The sequence below is a fragment of the Aethalodelphis obliquidens genome, unplaced genomic scaffold (genome assembly GCF_003676395.1).
Source record: "Aethalodelphis obliquidens isolate GAN/ISIS:26980383/991018 unplaced genomic scaffold, ASM367639v1 scaffold35, whole genome shotgun sequence".
Lineage (NCBI taxonomy): Eukaryota > Metazoa > Chordata > Mammalia > Artiodactyla > Delphinidae > Aethalodelphis > Aethalodelphis obliquidens.
Genome location: NW_020837979.1, coordinates 14,219,994 through 14,241,889, shown reverse-complemented (window position 1 = coordinate 14,241,889; position 21,896 = coordinate 14,219,994). Strand labels below are relative to the sequence as shown.

General features: G+C 45.2%; 1 protein-coding gene across 1 annotated transcript in view; it reads left to right on the top strand.

The window, feature by feature from the left end:
- TCF7L1 (transcription factor 7 like 1) overlaps nucleotides 1-21,453 on the top strand; it is a 158,861-nt gene extending 137,408 nt beyond the window's left edge. The window contains exons 5-12 of the mRNA XM_027129208.1: nucleotides 15,204-15,336; nucleotides 16,273-16,375; nucleotides 16,684-16,767; nucleotides 17,506-17,649; nucleotides 18,383-18,542; nucleotides 18,629-18,736; nucleotides 19,620-19,695; nucleotides 20,968-21,453. Coding sequence (XP_026985009.1) covers nucleotides 15,204-15,336; nucleotides 16,273-16,375; nucleotides 16,684-16,767; nucleotides 17,506-17,649; nucleotides 18,383-18,542; nucleotides 18,629-18,736; nucleotides 19,620-19,695; nucleotides 20,968-21,401 — 1,242 coding nt within the window. The 3' untranslated portion in view covers nucleotides 21,402-21,453. The remainder of the gene's footprint in view (nucleotides 1-15,203; nucleotides 15,337-16,272; nucleotides 16,376-16,683; nucleotides 16,768-17,505; nucleotides 17,650-18,382; nucleotides 18,543-18,628; nucleotides 18,737-19,619; nucleotides 19,696-20,967) is intronic.
- Nucleotides 21,454-21,896: the final 443 nt, after the last annotated feature.

Sequence of the window (21,896 nt, the reverse complement as noted above, 5' to 3'; positions counted from 1 at the left end):
CCCTGGAAGATTCTAAGGGGCAGCCAGAATTGAGAATCTGATATTCCCTCAGCCCATATCAGAGGCAAAAGGGAAGGAGGGGCCAGAGACCATCCCAGTTTATTAGATGCCGGATTCTGTAGGCTGCAGGCGTAAGCAGAGAAGCAGGTTACCGGAAGTAGTCGGAGGTTTGGATGCTGGCTTTTTTTTTTTTTTTTTTTGCGGTACGCGGGCCTGTCGCTGTTGTGGCCTCTCCCGTTGCGGAGCACAGGCTCCGGACGTGCAGGCTCAGCGGCCATGGCTCACGGGCCCAGCCGCTCCGCGGCATGTGGGATCTTCCCGGACCGGGGCACGAACCCGTGTCCTCTGCATCGGCAGGCGGACTCTCAACCACTGCGCCACCAGGGAAGCCCAGCTGGCTTTTTTTATTAGAAAAATGAAAACACTGGATTATGGAATTCCTTTTGGAATCATAAGCAAAATATTTTGAGATGAGTTTGGCCCTGGGAGAAGGGCAAATGGAGGAAACAGCCTGCATACTTGGAGAGATGCAGTGAGTCATGTCGAAGCTGCCTGTCAGGGATATGTGTATAAATAAGCCGTAACTGGGCCAGGGTGGGGATGGAATTACGTGTTATTACCACTTGAATTTTTATGTCTTTGAAACAAGCTCTAAAAACTAAGTATCCTTGAGTGTAGACTGTTACCCTGATCCCTCACCGTGGCCCACGTGCCTGCTCCGTGTCATTCCCTCCACCCTCTCCCCGGAACGCTGTGCCCAACCACACAAAACAAACATACGCGCTTCCAGAGTATAACCAACCCAAAGATAGGACTCTCAACTCTTTTGTTCACGTCTGTTTACCTAGCACCTGTCATGCCTGGCACAGCATAGGTACTCAGGAAGCATTTGTGAATGGATGGAAAATCAGTGATCTGGGGAAAGGTAGATGCCCACTTTTGAACCCCTCTCTGCCTCTGAGTCCAATTCCTCTTCTCGTTCAGGATTTTTAATAAAATCTTTTTTTTTTTTTTAATTTTTTGACCACACTGTATGGCATGTGGGGTCTTAGTTCCCCGACCAAGGATCGAACCTGCACCCCCTGTGTTGGAAGCATGGAGTCTTAACTACTGAACCATCAGGGAAGTCCCTAATTAAATCGTTTTTGAAACCAGAAAAGTAATGCATGTGTGTGTAGAACACTTGGGAAAATGCAAAAGTACGCAGAAAAAGACCTGTAATCCCACAACCCACAAGCATTTTATTTCAGTCTCTTGTCTGTGTGTGTGCACACCTGTAACTTGCTTTCTAGATGATGACTGAATACTTCTTTTAACCATAGTGAACACCCTGTTTTAGCACTAAGCTTTGGGCCACACTCAGAAGCAAGGCGCAGAGCTTTGCATCCAATGGCTAATGGAAGGCAGGGCCTGGAAGCCCTCCTAAAGGGTGACTGTCTCACTGCTCCAAAGAAGTAGCTGAGCTGAGAGCTGAGAAGCCTGACTTTGCTCAGCATGCCAGTTCTCAATTAAAAACATTCATCGAAGTTTCCCTTTTTAAATTGTATAGTTTCTCCATCTTATAAATATACCTGTGAAGACCCCAAAACTCATCACATAGCCCGTTGCTGCTCCTTTCTGCCTCCAGTGCTGATTTCGATTCCTACTACACAGTATTCACTTTTTATTTGGATATAAGTTTAAACTTTCAGAAAAATTGCAAGAATAATACAATGAACTCCCATATACTTTTTATCTAGATTCAGAGATTTTTGCCCCATCCCTTGCCCACCCTCCACTCCCTCCCTCTCCCTCTCTCTCTCTCTCTCTCTCTCTCTCACACACACACACACAGACACATGCAGTATATATGAGTTTTTCTTAACAATTTGCCAGTAAGTTGGAAACATTTACCCCTAATACCCCTTTACCCCTAAATACTTCAGATGTATTTCTTAAGAAGAAAGACAGTATCTTACAATGACCACAGCACAGTTATCAAAATCAAGAAATTAACATTTCATATTACCTAACCCACAATATATATTCAGATTTCAGTAAATGTCCCAGTAGTGTCTGTTAAGCTGTATGTGTTTCTTGGTCCACAGTTCAACCCAGGATCACAGGTTACATTTCGTTGCCAGTCCTCTAGTCTCCCTTAATCTCGCAGAGTTCCTTAGCCTTTCTCTTTCCTGACCTTGACATCTTTGGAGAAGTACAGACCAGCTATTTTGTAGAATGTCCCTCCATTTGGGTTTCTCTGAGGTTTCCTCATGGTTAGATTCAGGTTGTGCTTTTTTGGCAAGAACACCACCACACTGATGTGCACCTCTCCGTGCATCACGTCGGGAGTCCGATGTCCATTTGTTCTTATTTATTTATTGTCCATTTGTCCCAAAGTTGGTGATGCTGGCTTTGATCGTTTGATTAAGGTGGTGTCTGACATGTGTTTCCTCTGTGAGGTTATTCTTTCCCTTTGTAATTAATAAGTGCTCTGTAGGGAGAGGCTTTGAAGTTACCTAAATGCCCTGTTTCTCATCAAACTTGCACCCATGATTCATGGCAGGCATTGAAGATTATCGACCTCCATCATTCCTTTATTAGTTTCTGCTACTGAGATTTAGCTTTTGGGAAACCTTACTTGTGTCTCCCAGCTCATTACTCTTAGTGAAGAGCAGAATGGACATCGTGGCAAGTCAAGTCTGTGCACTGATGACACAGATGAAAAAGATGATGATAGAGGACAGAAGCTAAAAACCAGTCTACAAATAGTGTTCCTGAAGAAGAGACCACACAACCAATAAAAACGGCAGTGGGCAATAAGAAAGTGAAACTGGGCTTTAAAAACAAAAACTAGGGGGCTTCCCTGGTGGCGCAGTGGTCAAGAGTCTGCCTGCCGATGCAGGGGACACGGGTTCCTGCCCCGGTCCAGGAAGATCCCACATGCCGCGGAGCGGCTGGGCCTGTGAGCCATGGCCGCTGAGCCTGCGTGTCCGGAGCCTGTGCTCCGCAACGGGAGAGGCCACAGCAGTGAGAGGCCCGCGTACCATAAAAAAAAAAAAAAAAAAAACAACTAGGGACTTCCCTGGCAGTCCAGTGGTTAAGACTCGGTGCTTCCACTGCAGGGGGCATGGATTCCATCCCTGGTCGGGGAACTAAGGTCCCACATGCTGCGCGGCATGTCCAAAAAATAAAAAAACAGGTAAATAAATAAAAACCCTCAAGCGTATAGCTTGAAAGCACTCACCTGAATTCTACAAAGTAAATGAAAGTTGACATTTACCTAGACATGTCCTTGCAACAGTCTGAACTGTAAGGGTTTAATTTGTTTTTTTTCCCCTACAAGCATCTATGCAGGAAGGAAAAGGCCAGTGTCAAAGGAACAAAAATAAAGGTAAACTCAGGATTCTCTTTTGCTGCCTTTAATGCCAGCAAACAGTAGAAGAGGGAGAGTCTTGATAAGGAAAGATTTATACCAAGAATTTTGTGCCCAGTCCAATTTGCAAAGACCTCAGAAATGTACCACTGCTTCCAAGAAGGACCTAAAGCACCTTCTAATTCCTTGCAGCGTTTTCTCTCTGCTGCTGCCCTACAGAGACCCTGGTTTATCTTCACATCTTTCAGAGCCTTCAGCTTACTGCTTGCTGCCTGTGAGGAGCTCAGAGAATATTTGTTAGTACGTTAATATAGACTCTCATCCTGTCATTTTCTTCTCTGCGCTCCAGTCCACTGGCTTCCTCAAACACAGGGAGCATCCTGCCCACCTCGGAGCCAATGCGCTGGGTGCCTTCTGCCAAAACGCCCTTCCCTCTCACGCCCACACATCTCACTCCACTGCCTTCGTGTATTCATTCAGAAGTCATTTTCTCATTGAGGCCTTCCCTGGTCAGCGTGTGTAACTTATAAGCCACGCCTGCCTCGCTTCTTATCTGCCGTCCCTGACTTTATTTTTCTCCTTAACATTTATCACTATCTAATATGTTAGTTATTTATTTATTTGGCTTATTGTCTGTCTGTCTGTCCAATTAGAATGTACCTAATGCAAGGATAGGTATTTTTGTCTAAAAAGACAAGATTCTCTAGTGCGTTCACGAGACCTAGAACTGTGCCTGGCACATAGTTGATGCAGCATAAATACCTGTGATCCGTATTTTCTGCAGGGCCAATTAGATCAGCAATCCAGCCATGTCGTCAGAGACCCAGGTTCTTTCCGCCTCTGCTTGTTGGCCTCCAGCCCTTTGACTGCCCAACTCGGTCCCTGCTGTGTAGACAGTCTCCACAAACATCTACCCAATAAATAAAAGGGTGAATTTCCATTTCTCTCAAATTCTGTATAGCAGATGTATGTTCAAATTTCCTTTCTTTAATAGGATACGATGACAGAATTGGCAAAGAGCTTACATTTCGCCTTTAAAGTAGTATTTGTTAGAGAGTGGTGTGTGTGTGCACACAGAGAGAATTGGGAGTTTTTTCCCTCAACTTTAATTAAGTTCCTGTTTGCCCCTGCTTATATTATAAATCCACCGCTATGACTGGACTGGTATTCTAGGAACAAACCAGTTTCCTTTATCCCCCAAGTCCTGCGTTTGAGCGCATAATCACTTGAAAAAACAGTTCTGGCCCGCTAAAAGAGAAGGTTTTCTCAATCACTAAACAAACGATTGATTGTGGATAGAGCATTTTTTTTAATTAATTTATTTTTTATTTTTGGCTGTGTTGGGTCTTCGTTTCTGTGCAAGGGCTTTCTCTAGTTGCGGCAAGCGGGGGCCACTCTTCATCGCGGTGCGCGGGCCTCTCACTGTCGCGGCCTCTCTTGTTGCGGAGCACAGGCTCCAGGTGCGCAGGCTCAGTAGTTGTGGCTCACGGGCCCAGTTGCTCCGCGGCATGTGGGATCTTCCTAGACCAGGGCTCGAACCCGTGTCCCTTGCATTGGCAGGCGGATTCTCAACCACTGTGCCACCAGGGAAGCCCCGAGCATATTTCTTAAACATATAAAGTCAGGTACAGTTAGCAACCCGGTGCACCTCTGAGGATCTTTTCTGGGCAGCCTGTTGGGTGGTCTGTGTCTGCTTTGTAGGTGATCCCACAGAATTAAGGCTCCTCTTTGCCTGATCTAAAAAACGTTATCCTTCTTATCGCTGAAATTCAGATCAGGAAGAAAAGGAGGTAGTGAATTAACACTCGGGGCAAGTGGCTTTGTGAAGGCCTCAAGCCAGTTACTGAGAGAAGCAGGTGGTGGAGAGTGGCAGGGCCTCACGGAAGGACGGTTTGTGGAAAGGTGGCTGGTCCATCTGTGGTGGTGCGTGGGCTTTACTTAGAACTTGGAAGAAAGTCATGAACAGTAGAAGAGAGGATGAATTGCTTCCTCAGGACCAGGAGTTTCAGGGAGAACTTTGGCTTGGACCAACCCTAGAAACAGACCAAAACAGACAAGAAACACTTGAGCTGGGAAAGGGGTGGGTCTGCGTGATGGGCTGGAAGGATTCAGGTCCGAGGTGGCTCTGAGATGCTCTTCTTTGGATAAAACTGGACTCGGCTACCTTGCCCAGGGAACACCTGTACTCTGGGTTGGGCGTGCTCTTTGCACTGCAGAGCAAGCTGTCCACTGAGAGGTGTGTGTTGGTTCTCAACATTCCTGCCCTTGGCCCGGGTTTATGCTTTGGACATCCTGCCCCTGGGGACAGCGAAGGAGCAAAAAGCGGGAACTTTTCTTGGGAGGGTAGCCTCCTAGGAGAGCTTTGCCTGAGTCAGCCCTAAAGGGAGTGATTTTTGCTAATCAGTCCCAGAGGCCTCATCTTCCCAGGCTGACCAAGGAAAAGTCTACCTTCCTTTTTCTTTCTGAGAACCCACCACCTTCCGGTCCATTTTCTGGAAAATGACGCCACCTAATGGGATCCAATACTAATGACTCACGGAGCGTTAAAGTGAGGAGACCTGCATTTTAAATATAACTCACATATTTCTGCTTTGTACTTGACTCTCCACCCATTCGGTGCTGTTTGCCAGTTTCTTTGTTTTTTTCTTTTTAAAAATTTTATTGCAAAATTCTCCAACCATATACAAAACCAGACAGTACAAAGAAATCCCATGTACCCATCTCCTAGCCTTAACAACCGTCAGTATTTTGCTGTGTTTATTTCATCTATCTTCCCAACACCCCTTCCCTTGTTTTTTCTTTTATTTTTTTTTTGAATTTTATTTTATTTTTTTATACAGCAGGTTCTTATTAGTTATCCATTTTATACACATCAGTGTATACATGTCAATCCCAATCTCCCAATTCATCACACCACCACCACCACCCCCTGCCGCTTTCCCCCGTTGGTGTCCATACATTTGTTCTCTACATCTGTGTCTCAATTTCTGCCCCGCAAACCAGTTCACCTGTACCATATTTCTAGGTTCCACATATATGCATTAATATACGATATTTGCTTTTCTATTTCTGACTTACATCACTCTGTATGACAGTCACTAGGTCCATCCACGTCTCTACAAATGACCCAATTTCATTCCTTTTTATGGCTGAATAATATTCCATTTTATGTATGTACCACATCTTCTTTATCCATTCGTCTGTCAATGGGCATAGAGCTTGCTTGCATGACCTGGCTCTTGTAAATAGTGCTGTAATGAACATTGGGGTGCATGTGTCTTTTTGAATTATGGTTTTCTCTGGGTATATGCCCAGTAGTGGGATTGCTGGATCATATGGTAATTCTATTTTTAGTTTTTTAAGGAACCTCTGTACTGTTCTCCATACTGGCTGTATCAATTTACATTCCCACCAACAGTGAAAGAGGGTTCCCTTTTCTCCATACCCTGTCCAGCATTTGTTGTGTGTAGATTTTCTGATGATGCCCATTCTAACTGGTGTGAGGTGATACCTCACTGTAGTTTTGATTTGCATTTCTCTAATAATTAGTGATCTTGAGCAGCTTTTCACGTGCTTCTTAGCCATCTGTATGTCTTCTTTGCAGAAATATCTATTGGGGTCTTTTGCCCATTTTTGGATTGGGTTGTTTGTTTTTTTACTATTGAGCTGTGTGAGCTGTTTATATATTTTGGAGATTAATCCTTTGTCCATTGATTCGTTTGCAAATATTTTCTCCCATTCTGAAGGTTGTCTTTTCGTCTTGTTTGTAGTTTGCTTTGCAAAAGCTTTTAAGTTTCATTAGGTTCCATTTGTTTGTCTTTGTTTTTATTTACATTACTCTAGGAGGTGGATCAAAAAAGATCTTGCTGTGATATATGTCGTAGAGTGTTCTTCCTATGTTTTCCTCTAAGAGTTTTATAGTGTCAGGTCTTACATTTAGGTCTCTAATCCATTTTGAGTTTCTTTTTGTGTATGGTGTTAGGGTGTGTTCTAATTTCATTCTTTTACATGTAGCTGTCCAGTTTTCCCAGCACCACTTCTTGAAGAGACTGTCTTTTCTCCATTGTGTATCCTTGCCTCCTTTGTCATACATTAGTTGACCATAGGTGCGTGGGTTTACCTCTGGGCTTTCTATCCTGTTCCATTGATCTATATTTCTGTTCTTGTGCCAGTACCATATTGTCTTGATTACTATAGCTTTGTAGTGTAGTCTGAAGTCAGGGAGTCCGATTCCTCCAGCTCCATTTTTTTTCCCTCAAGACTGCTTTGGCTATTCAGGGTCTTTTGTGCCGCCATACAAATTTTAAGATTTTTTTGTTCTAGTTCTGTAAAAAATGCCATTGGTAATTTCATAGGGATTGCATTGAATCTGTAGATCGCTTTGGGTAGTATAGTCATTTTCACAATATTGATTCTTCCAATCCAAGAACATGGTACATCTCTCCATCTGTTTGTATCATCTTTAATTTTTTTCATCAGTGTCTCATGGTTTTCTGCATACAGGTCTTTTGTCTCCCTAGGTAGGTTTATTCCTAGGTATTTTATTCCTTTTGTTGCAGTTGTGAATGGGAGTGTTTCTTTAATTTCTCTTTCAGATTTTTCATCATTAGTGTACAGGAATGCAAGAGATTTCTGTGCATTCATTTTGTATCCTGCAACTTTACCAAATTCATTGATTAGCTCTAGTAGTTTTCTGGTGGTATCTTCAGGATTCTGTACGTGTAGTATCATGTCATCTGCAAACAGTGACAGTTTTACTCCTTCTTTTCCAATTTGTATTCCTTTCCTTTCTTTTTCTTCTCTGATTGCCATGGCTAGGACTTCCAAAACTATGTTGAATAATAGTGGCGAGACTGGACATCCTTTTCTTGTTCGTGATCTTAGAGGAAATGCTTTCAGTTTTTCACCAGTGAGAATGATGTTTGCTGTAGGTATGTCATATATGGCCTTTATTATGGTGAGGTAGGTTCCCTCTGTGCCCACTTTCTGGAGAGTTTTTTTATCATAAATGGGTGTTGAATTTTGTCCAAAGCTTTTTCTGTGTCTATTGAGATGATCATATGGTTTTTCTTCTTCAATTTATTAATATGGTGTATCACATGATTGATTTGCCTGTATTGAAGAATCCTTGCATCCCTGGGATAAATCCCACTTGATCATGGTGTATGAAACCTTTTAATGTGTTGTTGGATTCTGTTTGCTAGTATTTTGTTGAGGATTTTTGCATCTATATTCAACAGTGATATTGGTCTGTAATTTTCTTTTTTTATAGTATCTTTGTCTGGTTTTGGTATCGGGGTGATGGTGGCCTCATAGAGTGAGTTTGGGAGTGTTCCTTCCTCTGCATTTTTTAGAAGAGTTTGAGAAAGAGGGGTGTTAGCTCTTCTCTAAATGTTTGATAGAATTCACCTGTGAAGCCATCTGGTCCTGGACTTTTGTTTGTTGGAAGATTTTTAATCACAGTTTCAATTTCATTACTTACGATTGGTCTGTTCATATTTTCTATTTCTTCCTGGTTCAGTCTTGGAAGGTTATACCTTTCTAAGAATTGGTCCATTTCTTCCAGGTTCCATTTTACTGGCATAGAGTTGCTTGTAATAGTGTCTTATGATGCTTTGTATTTCTGTGGTGTCTATAACTTCTCTTTTTTCATTTCTAATTTTATTGATTTGAGTCCTCTCCCTCTTTTTCTTCATGAGTCTGGCTAATGGTTTATCAGTCTTGTTTATCTTCTTGAAGAACCAGCTTTTAGTTTTATTGATCTTTGCCATTGTTTTCTTTGTTTCTATTTCATTTATTTCTCCTCTGATCTTTATGATTTCTTTCCTTCTGCTAACTTTGGGTTTTGTCTGTTCTTCTTTCTCTAGTTCCTTTAGGTGTAAGGTTAGATTGTTTATTTGAGGTTTTTCTTGTTTCTTTTTTTTTTTTTTTTCTTGTTTCTTGAGGTAGGCTTGTATTGCTATAAACTTCCCTCTTAGAACTGCTTTTGCTGCATCCCATAGGTTTTGGATCATTGTGTTTTCATTGTCATTTGTCTCTAGGTATTTTTTGAGTTCCTCTTTGATTTCTTCAGTGATCTCTTGGTTATTTAGTAACATATGTTTAGCCTCCATGTGTTGGTGTTTTTTACATTTTTTTCCCTATAATTGATTGCTGATCTCATAGCATTGTGGTCATAAAAGATGCTTGATATGATTTCAGTTTTCTTAAATTTACTGAGGCTTGTTTTGTGACCCAAGATGTGATCTATCCTGGAGAATGTTCCGTGCGCACTTGAGAAGAAAGTAATCTGCTGTTTGGGGATGGAATGTCCTATAAATATCAACTAAATCTATCTGGTCTACTGTGTCATTTAAAGCTTCTGTTTCTTTATTAATTTTCTGTTTGGATGATCTGTCCATTGGTGTAAGTGAGGTGTTAAAGTGCCCCACTGTTATTGTGTTTCTGTCAATTTCCTCTTTTAGAGCTGTTAGCTGTTGCCTTATGTATTGAGGTGCTCCTATGTTGGGTGCATATATATTTATAATTGTTCTCTCTTCTTCTTGGATTGATCCCTTGATCATTATGTAGTGTCCTTCCTTGTCTCTTGTAACATTATTTTAAAGTCTATTTTATCTGCTATGAGTATTGCTACTCCAGCTTTCTTTAGATGTCCATTAGCTTGGGATATCTTTTTCCATCCCCTCACTTTCAGTCTGTATGTGTCCCTAGGTCTGAAGTGGGTTTCTTGTAGACAGCTTATATATGGGTCTTGTTTTAGTATCCATTCAGCCAGCCTGTGTCTTTTGGTTGGAGCATTTAATCCATTCACGTTTAAGGTAATTATCCATATGTATGTTCCTGTTACCATTTTCTTAATTGTTTGGGGTTTGTTTTCGTAGGTCCTTTTCTTCTCTTGTGTTTCCCACTTAGAGAAGTTCCTTTAGCATTTGTTGTAGAGCTAGTTTGGTGGTGCTGAATTCTCTTAGCTTTTGCTTGTCTGTAAAGCTTTTGATTTCTCCATCAAATCTGAATGAGATCCTTGCCGGGTAGAGTAATCTTGGTTGTAGATTCTTCCCTCTCATCACTTTAAGTATATCATGCCACTCCCTTCTGGCTTGTAGAGTTTCTGCTGAGAAATCAGCTGTTAACCTTATGGGAGTTCCCTTGTATGTTATTTGTCATTTTTCCCTTGCTGCTTTCAATAATTTTTCTTTGTCCTTAATTTTTGCCAATTTGATTACTATGTGTCTCAGCGTGTTTCTCCTTGGGTTTATCCTGTATGGGATTCTCTGCACTTCCTGGACTTGGGTGGCTATTTCCTTTCCCATGTTAGGGAAGTTTTCAACTATAGTCTCTTCAAATATTTTCTCAGGTCCTTTCTCTCTTCTCCTTCTGGGACCCCTATAATGCAAATGCTGTTGCGTTTATTGTTGTCCCAGAGGTCTCTTAGGCTGTTTTCGTTTCTTTTCATTCTTTTTTCTTTATTCTGTTCCACAGCAGTGAATTCCACCATTCTGTCTTCCGGGTCACTTATCCGTTCTTCAGCCTCAGTTTTCTGCTATTGATTCCTTCTAGTGTATTTTTTACTTCATTTATTATATTGTTCATCTCTGTTTCTTTGTTCTTTAATTCTTCTAGGTCTTTGTTAAGCATTTCTTGCATCTTCTCTATCTTTGCCTCCATTCTTTTTCCGAGGTCCTGGATCATCTTCACTATCATTATTCTGAATTCTTTTTCTGGAAGGTTGCCTATCTCCACTTCATTTAGTTGTTTCTCTGGGGTTTTATCTTGTTTCTTCATCTGGTACATAGCCCTCTCTCTGCCTTTTCATCTTGTCTATCTTTGTGTGAATGTGGTTTTTCTTCCACAGGCTGCAGGATTGTAGTTCTTCTTGCTTCTGCTGTCTGCCCTCTGGTGGATGAGGCTATCGAAGAGGGCTGTACATGTTTCCTGATGGGAGGGACTGGTGGTGGGTAGAACTGGGTGTTGCTCTGGTGGGCAGAGCTCAGTGAAACTTTAATCTGCTTGTCTGCTGATGGGTGGGGCTGAGTTTCCTCCCTGTTGGTTGTTTGACCTGAGGCGACCCAGCACTGGAGCCTACAGGCTCTTTGGTGAGGCTAATGGCAGACTCCAGGAGGGCTTATGTGAAGGAGTACTTCCCAGAACTTCTGCTGCCAGTGTCCTTGTTCCCACGGTGAGCCACAGCCACCCCCCGCCTCTGCAGGAGACCCTCCAACACTAGCAGGTAGGTCTGGTTCAGTCTCCTGTGGGGTCACTGCTCCTTCCCCGGGTCCCGATGCGCACACTACTTTGTGTGTGCCCTCCAAGAGTGGAGTCTCTATTTCCCCCAGTCCTGTCCAAGTCCTGCAATCAAATCCCTCTAGCCTTCAAAGTCTGATTCTCTAGGAATTCCTCCTCCCGTTGCCGGACTTCCAGGTTGGGAAGCCTGACGTGGGGCTCAGAACCTTCACTCCAGTGGGTGGACTTCTATGGTATAAATGTTCTCTAGTTTGTGAGTCACCCACCCAGCACTTATGGGATTTGATTTTATTGTGATTGTGCCCCTCCTACCGTCTCATTGTGACTTCTACTTTGTCTTTGGATGTGGGTTATCTTTTTTGGTGAGTTCCAGTGTCTTCCTGTCGATGATTGTTCATCAGTTAGTTGTGATTCCTGTGCTCTCGCAAGAGGGAGTGAGCACATGTCCTTCTACTCCACCATCTTGAACCCGAGCCTTCCAGACCTTTAGTCCTGTTTGTCAGTTTCTGATGAAGCCAAACTCAAGAGCACATGGCCAGTCATGTGCTAATAATACTATTAAGTATTTTAAGATGGCTCTATGTACATATATCCAATCATCACATAGTACACATTAAATATATAACAATCTTATTTGTCAGTTATACCTCAATAAAGCTGAAATTTTAAATTAAAAAAAAAGATAGCTATAAATGATATAAATGAAAAACAGATGTACAAGAAGTCTAAATGAATGGAGATATGCCAAAATGATAATAGTGACTGGGTTAGGCTAGTGTGATTCTGGAGTTTTTTTGGCTTTTGTGTGTGTGTGTGTGTGTGTGTGATTGTGTTTTCTAAATGTTTTATAATATAGTTTGTATTTCTTTCTTAGGAAATTTGTGTTCATCGTAAGTATAGTTTTAAGTAGGTAATAATTAAATTGGGAAATACAGAAAGGGAAATAAGAAGAACAAAACCACCCGTAGTCCCACCACTCAAATATACTTACTGTTTACTTGGTGTGCTTCTAGTCTTTTTGTTTGTTTGTTTTTTCTTCCACTGTGCTGCACTGCTGGTGGGATGAGATCTTAGTTCCCCAACCAGGGATTGAACCCCAGCCCATGGTAGTGAAGCACTGAGTCCTAACCACTGGACCACCAGGGAACTGCCTCTAGTCTTTTTTTTAGAATCATAGAATGTATGTGTTTTTTAAAAATTGTAATCATTTTGTGTAATTCTTTTTATCATTTACTGTCACTTTAGTAATAATTCTATTCCTTTTTTGATACTAAAAATCACCCTTTGGACAAAGCTGTTTCCGGGAAACCTCAGTGCATCATTGAGTTGCATCAGGATCCTAGAAATCTGACCTTAAAATAATTTTTTTATACTCTTATTTGTGTGGTATGTTCATGTACGTGGAGACCTCTTCAAAAGCCAGTGAGGGAACAGGTGAAAACAGTAAGAAGAAAAGAATTTTAGAATTTATTGTGCAACGTCAAATGAGCCCACTAAGGGTGGTCATAGGAAATTGTTCAAGGTGAGGTACCAGCAGGGTCCAGCCGTGTGCCAGCGCCACCTAGTGGTTTTGCTTATGAACCATCTGCATCCTTGGTCTCACTTCTGTGAGTCTGAGAGCTGGGCCCCTGGGTTCTAGGCCTTGCTCCAGGACTCTGCCTCTCATCTCTGCTTAGCCTACTGAAAATGGAGCAAGATTACTGTCAGCACACGAGCGCCTAGGAGATGTACATATAGTTGCTTGCATGATGAGTACCCAAGGGGCACTGAGTAAAAGGCTGAAGGGCTCAGGAATCTATGAAACGAAACATTCAACTGGGAAGACAGAAGTTTGGAAATCTGGCCCGTGAGATGCCACCAAATTATCATCCTGTTTACGAATCTCTTTTTTAATAAATCTCTTCTCCACTTGTAACTCATTTACCTTATTATCCGAAAAAATGTGTGTCCGTCCTTTCTCTGACAGATGTTTTGATTAGGCTCTTGAGGTGCCAGGAAGTGCAAGAGAAGACACCCTGGTTTGTTAGAGCCGTTAAGGGCTGATAGGAATCCAGTTCTACCACTTACTGGCCCTGTGGCTCAGGCTAAGTCACTTAATCTTTCCCCACTCAGTTTCCTCATTCCTCAAATGAAGATAATCATAGCTTTTTTGCTAGGTTATAATAAGGCCGATAGCCATTTTTATAATAAAAATCTTTATTGTTAAGTCAGATTATGTCAAGACAATTAAAAATTAATTCTGTTTAGTAATTCCAGGACACACAGGTTTTTCCGTTTTTTCACGTTTCTGAAGCAGGATATGTTGGTGACATGCCAGTGTTTTTGCTTTCTTAACAGTTATGTAAAATGTACTCCTTACACTCTCTGGTATTGTAAATGAAATGTGATAATTAGGTCAGCAGAGTGTTTGAGACTCTCCAGGGAGAACTGTTTTAAGTGCTCTTGGTTGGTATCTGTAAACCCTGAACATGACAACTGGTTATATGAGGTCTGATGGTGACAGTTCCCTCACTGCTCTGTTACCAGTCTCAGATGTGAACCTATGAGCTACCCTTTCTAGGAAGTTCATTTGGAAGGCGTATGTTGAGGGACTTCCCTGGCGGTCCAGTGGTTAAGACTGCACTTCTGTTACCGGGGTCATGGGTTTGATCCCTGGTCGGGGAACTAAGATCCCTCATGCTGCACGAGGCAGCCAAAAAGAAGAAAAAAAAAAAAACTGAAAAGGAAAGCGTGTGTTCTAAAGTCACTGAGATTACATAGAGCACGGTTCATAATTCAGCAGCCTGTAGCATTTAGCACCACACAGTACACATGAAGTGAGTAATGGTGGGCTGTTTTGAAGAGGGTACGTAGGAGGGTGGATGTAATCCCTTCTCTAATTCTGTTGGTTCTTTCTCTGCTGTATAGACCGCAATAGGTTTTACAGGCATATCTTGTTGTATTGTACTTTACTGTGCTTCGCAGATATTACATTTTTTATGAATTGAAGGTTTATAGCAATCTTGCATCCAGCAAGTCTGTCGGCATCATTTTTCCAACAGCCTTTACTCACTTTGCGTCTCTGGGTCACATTTCAGTAATTCTCGCAATATTTCAAATTTATTCATTATTATTATAATTGTTATGCTGACCTGTGATCACTGATCTTTGATGTCACTATTGCAAAAAGATTACAACTCACTGAAGGCTCAGATGATAGCACCTTTTGACGAAGTATTTTTAATTAGGGTATGTGCATATTTTTTTAGACATAATGCCATTGCACACTTAACAGACTACAGTGCAGTGTAAACATAACTTTTATACGCACTGGGAGGGACTTCCCTGCCGGTCCAGTGGTTAAGACTCTGCTCTTCCACTGTAGGGGGTGCAGATTCCATCCCTGGTCAGGGAACTAAGATCCCACATGCCGTGCAGCACAGCCAAAAAAAGAAAAAATTTCTTTTTAAAAAAAAAAACAGATGTATGCACCGGGAAACCAAAAAGTGTGTGTGATTTGCTTTACTGCAAATAAAGCAGTAAACGGAACCTGCGGTAGCTCTGAGGTCTGCCCGTACTCTCCACCTCCTTGGCAACTGTCCCTAGTCTTTTTCTCTCTGTCTTTCAGTCTAATAAAGTTCCTGTTGTTCAGCACCCGCACCACATGCATCCGTTGACGCCCCTCATCACCTACAGCAACGACCACTTCTCCCCCGGCTCCCCTCCCACGCACCTCTCCCCAGAGATCGATCCAAAGACAGGTGAGTCAGGGCCTGCTCAGGCTGGACCAGCTCCACAGCTCCAGTGAGGGCGGGCTTTTCTTCTCGGGGAGTATTTCAGCCCTGGAATCGGACAGACCTGGGTGCAAACCATGTCTCCAGCTCTCAGTCGTCTCTAACCCTGCCCACTAAGTTTAGCCCTTTCAGTTCGCTCCTCAGTGCCTTGCGTGTCCCTTCTGCATCCCTGGGTCATTGTGAGGATGAAAGGAGATTAAATGAGATGATGCACAGGGCCTGGCTCCACAGCATTTGGCGTTGCTCTGCCACTGCTGCTTCTATGTTAGAATGTCTTAAAACTTTAAGATTGGAATGACCTGGAAGGGGAAAAAAAAATCTCCTTTCTCATTGACTTTGAAGTCTAGCCGGCTGCAGGCTGCGCCTCCTTAAACCAAAACCTAGGCCCCAAACTGATCATATAGAAGTAAACAGTCTAGCCAGACATAAGTATAGCTATAAAGCAGTAGACTGAGTTGGCTTCTTGTTTTTAACTTGCTCACCCAAACTCCATCCCAGAGGGAGCCAGAGTCTTCATAGAATTCCCATGGCGTTTCCATGGGTCAAAGCATTTTTGGAGCTTCTCTTGAGACATCAAGCTACTACGAGTTACAGATAATAAGGAGGACAAATGTGGAACAGAGATCCAAAGTTTATCTTTCCATGAATGAGGCAGCTTTTCTAGCTGATGACTCTGGGGATATCTTGGGTCTCTCAGTCCAAAATTTCCTGCCTGTGTCTTGGACGACGCCTGTATGAGCAGCTGGAAGTTACTGGTGACAGAGGGCAGGGATAATAAAAGAAAGGGCCTTCCAAGCTCCAGGGCACCTGGGAATATAGGGCAAGGAACCTCCTGTTTGATATTATTTTAAGGTGTTAATGTAGGGCCAAGGAATTGTCTGACACATCTCTCTTTGGAAGCAGGAATCCCCCGGCCCCCTCACCCATCTGAGCTGTCTCCGTATTACCCACTGTCTCCCGGAGCTGTCGGGCAAATCCCCCATCCCCTCGGCTGGCTCGTCCCACAGTAAGGAAACTTACAGCCTTTCTTACCCTCCCTCCTTCCTTATGCTGAGTTCTAACTTCTGTACCTCCAGCCGGTCCTGGTGGTCTGTATACAGACGCCCCCCCCCTTCCCCCACATAGAGCCCTCTCACCAAAGCCCAGGACTCAGACCTCCCTGCTCTCCCCAGGGCAGTGTCCCCCCAACTCTTCCTTCCTACTTCCTGCCTTTACTTATCATCCTTTCTTCCCAACCGCCTCTCCTTCCCTGTCCTGAACAGTCCCATTTTAGCCAATTTGCTAACCAGATTTCCTTGCTCCTGGCCCTTATAGGCAAGGACAGCCCATGTACTCCCTTCCTCCCGGCGGCTTCCGGCACCCCTACCCTGCGCTCGCCATGAATGCCTCAATGTCCAGGTGAGTCCTGGGACTGGAGCTGTGAGCAGGAAGTGGCAGTGCAGGGAATGGTTGTCTACCAGCATCCCTGCCATTTCTGACCGTTACACAGCTTTCTCTTGGCAGTAAGCGAGGAGGCAGGTGCTCACCTTTCCTCCTTCCTCTCTGATAAGGTGGGGATGGAGACCATAGGCTCAGCCCACTCTTGCCCCATCTCTCTAAGAGAAGCATTTCAAAGCCCTCACACTCAACCCTCCTGCACGTCCCCTCACAGGCTGGGCTGGGCTTTGTGGCACTGAAGCATTTTGAGTACATCACTCTGAAGCTGGGAGATTAATTGTTCCTGCAATGATGTCAGGAGAGGGGAACAGCGAAAGGGGATTTCTGTCTCAGTAGCCGATCTACCTGACAGTGGTACCGCCAATGACAAAAGAAGTGCAGCCCACAGCCTGAGCCCTTCTTTCCCCCCTGTGTACTCTGGCCTCAGACCCGCTGCCTCTTCTTTTGTGTTTTTCATCCTACCTGCTTTTAGCACCAGATATAGGAAACCTGCATGCTTGTGGGGGAAGGGAGGTTTGTTGGGTGTTTCCCAAACCGGTTCTGTCGAGGTCAGTGCATGGCCTTCCGTTGCTCCAACACTGCCCCAGCAGAGGTGTTTACACGCCTCCGCCATCAAGACTGGGGTCCCGCCACATCCTCTGTGGGTGACAAGCATTCTGCCTGAATCCCTCGTTGTCTTTGTTTCCATCTGGTACATAGCCTGGTTTCCAGTCGGTTCTCCCCTCACATGGTGGCTCCGGCCCATCCTGGTCTGCCCACCTCAGGGATCCCCCACCCCGCTATCGTCTCCCCCATCGTCAAGCAGGAACCGACGCCCCCCAGCCTGAGCCCGGCCGTGATCGCGTGAGTAACAGGCAGCCTGATGGGGGGTGGCCAGTCTCTGAGCAGCGAGTACCATTGGTTGCTTTCTTGGGGACATACAGCTGGCAGCCCGGCAGCTTCCTCAACTACACCCTCTCCCTTGGGAACTGTTCCCTTTGACCCCTGGAGTTCCCATCCTCTCAGAGACACCGTGCATCTCTTCTCCCATTAAGGAAGGTTTTACAACCAGGACTTTGAGGCTGAAAGAGAACCTGAGAGAGCTTTTAGCTTCCTTCTCCCCCTCCCACCCCGCCCCCCATACACTCGAAAATTGTAAGGCCCCAGAAAGGAGAATATTCTCAAGGTCACATGGCTGACCGGTGGCAGAGCTGCGCCCAGCACCAAGGCCTGTGCTTTGTCCACTGTGCCATAAAGACAGTAGGAAAGCCAAAGTCGGTGCCTCGTAGCCGAGGAGACCTCCTCTCTCCGTTTCTGCCTAAAGTGCCCTGCCCCCTCCTCTTTCTCACCTGGGCCAGTGCGTCCCAGCTCTCACCACCACCCTCTGTTCCATTGTCAGGAAGTTGTCCTTTCCTGGAATATGGCCGGAGGTCTGTCAGAGGCTAGGAGCTAGGTGCTCAGGCTCTGAAAGCAACCCCGGGCAACTTACATTATTGTCCAAGCAACAGCATCTCCCCTCCCCAGAGGCAGACAGCCCTTAGCCTCCTCGAGGGATGACAGCTGATACCAGCTAACCTACAGCCTTATGACTTCCCAGGAAATCACCTGTCACAGTGAAAAAAGAGGAAGAAAAGAAACCCCACGTGAAGAAGCCTCTTAATGCCTTCATGTTATATATGAAGGAGATGAGGGCCAAGGTGGTGGCCGAGTGCACCCTGAAGGAAAGTGCAGCCATTAACCAGATCCTGGGGAGAAAGGTAAGGCCTGCCCTTATGCTCCAGGCTGTGCGGCTCAGCGTCCCCCACGCTCACCGCTCTGTCGTTGCTGGTCCTCTCTCCCGCAGTGGCACAACCTGTCCCGAGAAGAACAGGCCAAGTACTATGAACTGGCCCGGAAGGAGCGGCAGCTTCATTCGCAGCTCTACCCGACCTGGTCAGCCCGAGACAACTACGTACGTGCCCATCAGACACCAGGAGCAGCCTCTGCACGAGGAAGAGGGGCAAAGGAAGCTGACTCCATTGATAGAGGACCCTGTCAACGGAGTCAGCTTCCAGGGAGGCCAGGGAGAAGTCTGTATTTCTCTAGAAATAAGGAAGACGTTTTAGTTCTCGGGAGGGCAACAAGGCCATGGTTTGGTATCCTGGGGACAGAATCAAATTTGTGCCTGTCCCATTGGAAGTGGACTCAGCCTTTAATTCCATAATTCAGGGTGCAGTGTGAGCTGTGTGCTAGCTCTGTGGTCAGTGTCTCTAGCCAAGGGTTGCCAGCCTGGGGCTCAGAGACCGATGCGTAAGCCGCTGCCTGCGTTTCTGATGACTCCCTGAAACTGGGAAGGTTTTTGTATGTATATTGTTACTTGCTTTTTTTGTGCCAAAAGGCTGCATAGCTACGTTAGTTTTTTGGGGTTTATTTGGGGTTTTTTCCCAATTGAACCCACGCCCTCGGCAGTGAAAGCACAGAGTCCCTAACCACTGGACAGCTGGGGAATTCCCAGCTGCATTAGATTTTCAGTGAGACCTGGGACCCCTCAGAAAAGATCAGGAACCTTACACGGTTCTAGGAAGAGAAATGGAAAAATCAGCCTGAAGGGCAGGAAAAGAATGAGGCCTTCCAAGAAAGCCAGGCCACCGGAGCTGGAGGGAAGGGATCCAGTGGGGGAGGGAAGCAGTGTTCCAGGAAGGCTCACTGTGCCACCTGGTGAGGCTGCTGCGGGGAGTGTGATCTGGGTGCCCAGTGCAGGAAGTATCCTGTCTCCCCGCTTCATAGCTGGGAGTCCCCCAGAAAAGCCGGTTATTCTGTGCCTGGTTACCTCTTCCTTTGACTGTATCTTTCAGGGTAAGAAAAAGAAGAGGAAGCGAGAAAAGCAGCTGTCCCAGACCCAGTCCCAGCAGCAAGTCCAGGAGGCAGACGGTGAGTGGACAGGAGGGCCCTGCATCTGTACTTCCTTTTCCCTGTCCCAGCTACACCCGCCGGTACTTTGTACCCGGGACTCTGACGGACACGGTGACAATGCCGTATGATAGCTGCCATGTTCAAGGCCTTATGTACACTTAGGGGGCTGTTATTATTATCCCCTTTTTGGAGATGATCTGTTAAGAGGCTCGAAGAAGTGAAGGGATTTTTCCAGTCACTCTGCTTGTTAAATGGTCCGGCACTTTGTCACTTGGAAGGCTCTTTCCAATTCAGTTGAGTTGTGTCTTATTTGAGGTTAGGTTCTAAAATCAGTGCATAAGGTAAAAACTGAATGTCACTGAAATGATCCTTGAAATTCCCTTAGGAAGGCAGCCCATTAGGGATGGACATATCACCTATCCGTGAATCCAATAGAATCAGGTTTTCTTCCAATGTTTGTTTGGTCGAATAACAGAAATAATTGTTCACTTGGATTGGGGGTGCCCCCTTTGTGCCACAAATATATACTGTATCTTTTTACAGCAGAATCACACCCAGCAGAGAGATGCTCACACGGTGACCAGTATTTCAGTCAAGCCTCCCATCTCATGCTCACTCCAGGACAAGTGCAGAACTTGTTAGTTCCATCTGTAGTGCTTTTTTTAGGCGGGGGGGAGGGGGGAGCTGCACCACCCAGCTTGTGGGATCTTAGTTCCCTGACCAGGGATCAAACCCAGGGCCACAGCAGTGAAAGCGCCAAGTCCTGACCCCTGGACTGCCAGGGAAGTCCCCTAAAGTGCTTTTTATCACCCTGCTTTTCTTTTCATCTCCTTTCCTACCTTTCTAATATCTGTATAATTTGCATATTCATCTCCATAGGAGTCCATGTAAGTTAACTATGTATATGATGCAAAATCCACTGTATACCACGTTGCTTAGCAGGTGCTGTACTATCTCTGACAGCACCATAAACCAAAGATCTTAAAGCAAATTGAGTGGAGATCCATCCCCAGAATGATGAGATTTCAGCAGGAAGATGAAGATGTGATAGGCTGAGCTACTTTCCTTCCAGGCAGGTTCTGAATGAGTCGTTGGCGTTTGGGCATTGCCCCTTGTCTGTGCTCTAGGTGTCTTGAAAGCCACAGCCATCACTTCAGGTTCTCACTTCCCTCCCTGTACGCATTCTTGTTTCCGGAGTTGATGTGTGCAGCTGGGCTTCCTCGGCAACCTCCGCCTCCCACCGCGCTCCTAGCTGCTAACTCTTCCGTGTGGTTTTTTTATTTCCCCTAGGTGCTCTGGCCTCCAAAAGCAAGAAGCCATGTGTCCAGTACCTGCCCCCTGAGAAGCCCTGTGACAGTCCTGCCTCCTCCCACGGCAGCATGCTGGACTCGCCGGCCACACCCTCCACGGCCTTGGCCTCCCCAGCTGCCCCGGCCGCCACCCACTCAGAGCAAGCCCAGCCCCTCTCCCTCACCACCAAGCCAGAGACCCGGGCCCAGCTGGCTCTCCACTCGGCTACCTTCCTGTCAGCGAAGGCTGCCGCCACCTCCTCTGGCCAGATGGGCAGCCAGCCCCCCGTCCTGTCCCGGCCCCTCCCCCTGGGGTCCGTGCCCACAGCTCTGCTGACGTCCCCCCCTTCCTTCCCAGCCACTCTCCATGCCCACCAGGCCCTCCCCGTGCTCCAGGCCCAGCCTCTTTCCTTGGTCACCAAGTCTGCCCACTAAGCTGCCCACTCACCTATGCAGGCTGTCACGTGACTCATCGAGTAGTAATGATGCAGAAGAAGAAGAAGAAAAAAAAAAGGAAACTTTATTGGTCAATATTTGACCACTCTGGACTGTTCTGTAAAGTGACTGGTAACAGCAGCACTTTACATTTTGTAGATGTAACCAGTAGCTGATCTTAAGGCTTTTTTAAAAAACAAAACAAAACAAAACAAAAATCTTTAAAAAACAAGAACTGAAAAGTAGTGTGTTATTCTTCCTGTATGTGCAGCGGTGGATGGACCTGGGCAGAAGGCACCTCTGTCTCTACCTCCTGGACTCTCTGCCCTCCTGCCTCTTCCCATCACCCCCCAGCATCCCAGCTTCCCCCACCCAGCCTGCATGTTGGCCATTGCTGCCATTTCTAGCCCGCAGCCTCTTCATCTACATCCCATTCCTGGACATTCCCTTTTACCTGGCCCACATTTTTCTCCTTTGCTCAGCTCCGTGGGTTCT